Source organism: Triticum urartu, chromosome 5 (assembly GCF_003073215.2).
Source record: "Triticum urartu cultivar G1812 chromosome 5, Tu2.1, whole genome shotgun sequence".
Lineage (NCBI taxonomy): Eukaryota > Viridiplantae > Streptophyta > Magnoliopsida > Poales > Poaceae > Triticum > Triticum urartu.
Window position 1 is genome coordinate 628,444,784 of NC_053026.1, and position 6,289 is coordinate 628,451,072.

Below are 6,289 nucleotides of genomic sequence, written 5' to 3' on the forward strand. Positions count from 1 at the left end.
GGTTTGAACCCGCGAAACGTGTTGGGTTTTATACTTTACCTAACAGTAGTCTTGCGGGACTAAAAAGACGCCCATCCCCGTCCCCTAATCGGGTAAAAACCCGCGAGGCCGCGGGTTTCGGGGCCCATTGCCATCTTGAGTCAGGAGCACATACATGGGACACGTGTTGTGCGAGCGAGGCGCGGACGTAGCCAACGAATGGGTGGGGTGGCATAGGACACCTGGCCACCTGGTGGGGTGGGGTGGCCGGTTGGGTGGTGGCGTTGGGATGTTTTCAGAAAAGTAGAGGGACGTTTTCAAAAAAATGCAATGCGGTTTGGGCGGGTGGGGCGGGGGGGTGGGGTGGGTGGTGGGGCGGGGGCGGGTGGTGGGTGGGGTGGTGGCGTGGTGGGAACGTTTCAGAGAAAAGTAGAGGGACGTTTTAAAAAATGCACAGCGTTTGGGCGGGGTGGGGCGGGGGGGTGGGGGTGGGGTGGGGTGGTGGCGTTGGGGCTAGGTGGAGTCCGGTGGTGAGGCTGCCTCCTCTACATATTTCCCCCCTCTCCTGTTTCCATCTAAAACAAACAAATTCTGTCTGCTCGCTCCCCCCAAATCCCCAGCCCGCCGCTGTCCTGTCAACCTCGCCGGCACCGTGGTCGATCGATGGGGGACTCCGTCGATGTCATCCCCGATTGGGTGGGCGACTTGGGCGAGTCCGTCGGCCCCGTCGACTACGGCTGCGTGCGCCGGTGCCGTCACCGCCGCCTCGCCACCTACCTCTGGCTCCACGGCTTCCGCGACGCCCTGCGAGGGTACGTGCATCCCCACCCCCTCCGTCCTCCTAAACTGCTTCGCTCGCTCACCGGCGGCCGCCATTGCCCAATCAATCAATCACCCGCAGGCTGCTCAACGAGACGGACGCGTACATGAGCGTCATCCACCTGTCGCGACTGGTGCAGCAGGGGCTGTGGGACGACGCCGTCGCCTACGTCTCCCGCTTCCTGCGCCCGGTCACGCATCCGCAGAGCGACGAGGCACAGGTGCTCCTCCACTTCCTCATGCACCACGCCGCCTTCGCCAGCATGGTCGCCGGCGTGCCCGACCGCAACCTCAAGTACTTCAACCACAAGTACAACACACGGTACCTCAAGCACGACAACTCCGTCTCCTTCGACTGCCTTAGGATCCGCTCCATCGTCCTCTCCATTCTCCATTCGGAGCAAGTCAGGTAGCACTAGCTAGACGATCACATCTTCAGTTCATGTCTGCCTGTCTGTCGATTACTGCAATTTTCAAGCCATCTTCAGTTCCTATCCAAAATTTTCATCTTTACATCTTCTCAACTTTAATACTGTACTGTTACACACATATATGTGCAAGCAGATCCTCGCTGGACTGGGAGCGCGTTCGTTGCAAGGCGTCTCAAATCGTCCAACACTTGGCTTATAAGGCTCCAGAGTTGAGAAACGTGGTCCTATTGCCGGGCGGCCCGATGATGCCGCATGATGTGCTTCCCATCGGATTCAGGTGATTCCGGCTCCATACTCTATCAGTTTGGTCGCCCATGTTCACTTGATACATTCCATTCTTGGAAATGTGTAAAACTTGGCTGTCGATTTCACTGTAACTCACTTTGATTGCCCTGCAATCTTGCTTGGCCTAGGTACCGTCGGAGGCGTCATGTGAAGGAACAAGACCTGCCAGGACCTAAAACACTGGCCAAGATCTACCTTAGGACCAAAAAGGGGTAAAAATATGATCTTGAAACATGGCAAATTCAAGGCGTCCCTCGATTCTGTTCTTGCTGGCTCTTTCTTGACCAACTCAGCACATGTTCCATGTTTTGCAGGCTGCGTTCGTCGACCTGTAGTCGCAAGTTAAATAGTGGTACAATGCCCTATTTACAAGCATCTTATGATTAAGCAATGTACTTCCGTGTAGATTCTAAATCTGAATGCTAAAAGCCATCGTTACTGTTTTTGGTGGCAGGATTGACAGAGAAGACAAGGAAGTGGTTTGTAGATCTTATTGGTAAAACTAGCCTCTGCCCTTGTGTCCTTGTCTTGTTTACTTTGCACTTTGCACATCTATTACTGTGCTCGACTTACTGTCAATCCAGATATATTTGGCAGCAAGCTGTGAGGCCCTTTTATTTTTACTGGTTCACTCTTTTGATTGGATCATGTATATGCATATAAACTGTTCAACTTGTGTCATCTTCAGATGAAAGTTTGCAAGCTGGTCTGGAACTTCAATCAAGTGGGAAGGAAGGTAACCTTAGCTCACCCATCTCATTTGTCGTTGTCCCTACTTATTATATGGGGTCTCCACTACCCATCTAATTTGTTAATCCTTTTGGGCTATGTTTGCACAGCATTTCCCAAACCAATTTGAGCAGTCCCTTCTCTTTCAATTTCACAATTTTAGCTAATGATTTGGAGACCGTAGCCCTATTAGTTATGTGCACATGCCTCATTTGCATGTTTGAACCAGGTCTTTGTTCTTGCTTCACCAATTTTATTAGTATCATCTTTCAGTCATTTTTTTGATTGTTTGTTGCTTTTAAAGTGCTCCACTAGGTTATACTTTGGATAGTCCTGTATTGTGCCTCTACTAGTTTATGGCCATTAGTACCTCAGCCAATTGTTTTGTTCTCATGCAAATTACCAACTCTTTACTTGTAGAAGTTATCTTTGAAGTATCTGTAGTAAAAACACATTGTCCTTTGATTTTTCAAATCTGTCATTCTTTCGTTGGTTGCTCCGCATTCTTTGTTTGTTTGATGTGCACATAATTCAGAACTGCATTCTCTGTCGGTCTTGATGATGTTGTTTGCATTATATCAGTGCTTGGCTGCTTGCTGCCATTTTTAACCGTTTAACTGGTTGCAGGTGTTCCTGGTCTTACAGCCTCGTACACCATGTCGAATACCTCGACAGATCTTACTAAAAACTCTGGGTCTGGGACCTCTTCATTGACAAATTCAGGTATGTTGGTTTATCACCCTTGTTCATTCCCCAACCAGGACGAACTTCCATCATCTTGGGTGCAGACCTTACACTATAGCAGCAGGGTATGTTTGCTGTTAGAAATCACCAAATGTATGCATGAAGGGGTTATATTCATTATTGATGATAATACCCTCTCCATTCACTATTAGAATATGTTTTTAACTTTTTTCTCACTGGGATGTATGTAGACATGTTATAGTGGGTTTGTTCACTCATTTCAATCCGTATGTAGTCCATATTGAAATATCTATAACATCTTATAATAGTGAGCGAAGGGAGTATTTAATTTAGTGACGATATGCAGTGGTTGAGATATCTCAACAATTATCCATCAATATATATATTGCTGAGGTAATAATGGCCATAACCTAGTTGAGACTAGCCACAATAATGAGGAGGTGTGTTTTTGGAATTCGTAAATATATCTTATATGTGACAGATAATAGCCAACGTTCTTGTTTTTTATATTGTCCAGTGTCGTAGAGGAAGCACATTATAATTTAAGGCACTTAGTTTTACTTGATATAGTTCACATGGGCCTCACAATGTATAATACCAGGCCGTGTCTGTGCTGTGTGCCTATTGCCATGTAAAACCATGTCGTGCAACAGTTTGTTTCACTACTTACCTTCTCATTCCTATGTACATTGTTTTCCCCTGACTATAGCATCTACTTTAAAAGATCTGCAGTGGAAAGTTTTTTCCCTTGAGTTGTTCAATCTATCATTTATTAATGGATTGCTTCTCTTTCTGTTTTAGCTACATTATAATTCTTAATAACACTTACCATAAGGCTCGTGTTATTTTTTTGCCCTTTATGAATGCATGTTTACCTGCTGCCTTTACTACTGCTGGATCTGTTGCAGGTGCTCCAGGTTCGCAGACTATGTCCACATTGACAGTTCCTGCTAAAATATCTGGTATCTCAACTGTGAGAATTGCATGCAATATTTTTTTCAAACTTTGACAAACTTCCACCTTGTTAGTTAACCGCTGATTTTTTTTCATTATCATAGTGTATCAAATGTACTCATGAGCTATATGCATCATCATAATGATATTTTCTTTGTTGATGGCATGCAGTTGTTCTTATGTTCCAAAAATCTGTTAACCAATTCCAGTTTATAACCTATGTGCCTGTAACCATTGGCATGTCTTCATTATATCGCATTACTTACTAATTTATTGTTTGATTCATGGTCCCAACACTAATAGTTGATTTATTGTTTTGTTCATATGCACATTGTCTGCCCATAGTTACAGAAGTTACTCTTTAGTATCCTACATCAGGGAACAATTCCCCCCCTTAAGCTTTTCATTGCCAATATTTTAATTTTCCATTCACATATTGTACCTGTCTTATGCAACAACACCATCATGCTTTGATGGTGTTCATTACACTACCTTAAGCACCTGTACCTGCTGCATTTCTAATTGCTGAACTCGTTGCTGCAGGTGCTCCTGTTGCTGCAGTCTCACAGACTGTTAATTTTTCAAGCCATGCTGAAAACTCTGGGATCTCGGCAGTGAAAAATGCAGGTAAATTGTTGAACAGTGTCAGCTGTTTCTGTATCAGGGTGAAAATCATCTGCTCAATTCATACCTAATATTGTTAGTTGCGAGCATACCAAATGTATAGTCAAGTAGATGCATGCATCACTGATAATATTTATTATGTAATAAGCCATGTTTCAGTTTCATTTGTTCTGTCATAGAACTGGCTGTGCTGCTTTCTGCTGTCGTTTTACCACTTTGTTCCTTTGTAAATTATTACCTTTTGAACGATGTGGAAGACATTGTTTTGTCTATCAAGTACTCTCTCTGTCCCGTAATATAAGAGCGTTTTTGACACCATACTAGTGTAAAAAGCACTCTTATATTATGGACGGAGGGAGTATCTGTTAGCTGTTTTGGTTGTTTTGCTTACATTATATTGCGTTCATGGTACTTCCAGGGCTAAATTTGGATGGGAGGGGCTAATTTTTCTTTCATGTTTATACTGCATCACAATACTTGAAGCAGTCATTTTTTAACACTATATATAGGTCCTGCTCAAAAAAATAAAATAAACGTTCCTCATCAGAAGAGAGTAATGAAAGTGAATAAGTTGAGATTCTTGGGTGCACAAGCTTCTTTCTTCACCTTGGATCCTTGTAAAAGTTGAGCCAAGGCATGTTATGCCATGGTGTTAGTTACTACTCCCTCCGTAAACTAATGTAAGAGCATTTAGATCACTACTTTAGTGTTCTATAAACGCTCTTATATTAGTTTACAGAGGGAATACATAATTCAGTGATCCTTAAGAGTATTATTAATTCTTGGGCAGGCACAAGTAAGGTTGTGAGTTTGAAAATCTCCAACCTCAGAAAGCATCAAAGGACAGAAGAAGCAACTTTCGAGCAAGGTCCTCATCCAAAAATGCAACGGACATGTGGGGGGGCTTTTGGTGAAGCATGTCTGGTAAGAAACCAGGTTTCATTTCCTTACTTCTTATCCACGCTGATATAACATTCCGCAATGGATCATTGCAGTTCTTAGTGTCCCTTTCTTGTATATATATGAAGTAAGCTGGACAGTCTTGGCACAGCACTATATAGTTAGTATGCATCATCTGGCAAGGTGTACTACTGTCTTGCGCACTATTAACCGGTGACATACACTTGTGTGGGAGTGCAGGCGTCAGTGACTAAGGCTGGAGCTGGCTCGCGCGGTACTGTCCTGGAACTGGAAGGTCCTAAGCAAGAAGTTGAGCACGCCTAGCTTCTGGACTTGTGATTCAAGAGACGGTTTTCTGATGAAACAAGATGCTGCTGGAACAAAAGGAAAAAAATAAATCTGGTGCTGCTTGTACTGCACTCTGTTTCTGTGACCTAGAATCTATGTTACGTTATGATGGTGCAACTGTTTTTATGAGTTTCTAATATCCGCTTGTGTATGAGCTGCTTGGCTTTGGCATGTTCTTTCTTTTAAAAAACAGAGGCAAAAGATCAGTCTCATCCATTAACAAACGCATGGGGAATTGAAAGCCGTCACAACCAACAAATGGCACTTGGACTTAAGACAAATCTCACCTCCAAATCCTTCCTTATAGTGAAACGCCATTTGGAGAAAAGGTGTGCTACCACCCCTACCGACTCTTTTGTAGTACAATTAGGCCAGCCTCACCTTTCTAAACAGTCGACCGTCCAAACTCTATTTTGAATGGCTAGTCACACAAACCTTCATTTTGGATCGCTAGTCGCACAAATAATTGGATTTCAAACCCTCGTGGACTTGACACTTCATTTTGGATCGCTAGT

The 6,289-nt window shown here is 43.9% G+C and overlaps 1 protein-coding gene across 1 annotated transcript; it reads left to right on the top strand.

Annotated features, from left to right (window-relative positions):
- The first annotated feature begins 525 nt into the window (after nucleotides 1–525).
- On the top strand, nucleotides 526–5,945 carry LOC125511387. The gene is made up of 12 exons (XM_048676739.1): nucleotides 526–791; nucleotides 881–1,207; nucleotides 1,363–1,506; nucleotides 1,643–1,726; nucleotides 1,829–1,866; nucleotides 1,969–2,010; nucleotides 2,203–2,250; nucleotides 2,871–2,966; nucleotides 3,857–3,910; nucleotides 4,446–4,529; nucleotides 5,317–5,450; nucleotides 5,667–5,945. Exons 1-12 carry the CDS (start codon nucleotides 643–645, stop codon nucleotides 5,748–5,750), a joined length of 1,284 nt encoding a protein of 427 aa, XP_048532696.1. The 5' UTR covers nucleotides 526–642; the 3' UTR covers nucleotides 5,751–5,945.
- The last annotated feature ends 344 nt before the right edge of the window (nucleotides 5,946–6,289 follow it).

What these genes read in the sequence shown, in the direction of transcription:
- LOC125511387 (XM_048676739.1), top strand. Translation starts at nt 643, where the DNA reads ATGGGGGACTCCGTCGATGTCATCCCCGATTGGGTGGGCGACTTGGGC. An exon ending in GTGCTTCCCATCGGATTCAG is followed by an intron (nt 1,507 to 1,642) that starts GTGATTCCGGCT and finishes TGCTTGGCCTAG; the next exon opens with GTACCGTCGGAGGCGTCATG. An exon ending in TAGTCGCAAGTTAAATAGTG is followed by an intron (nt 1,867 to 1,968) that starts GTACAATGCCCT and finishes TTTTGGTGGCAG; the next exon opens with GATTGACAGAGAAGACAAGG.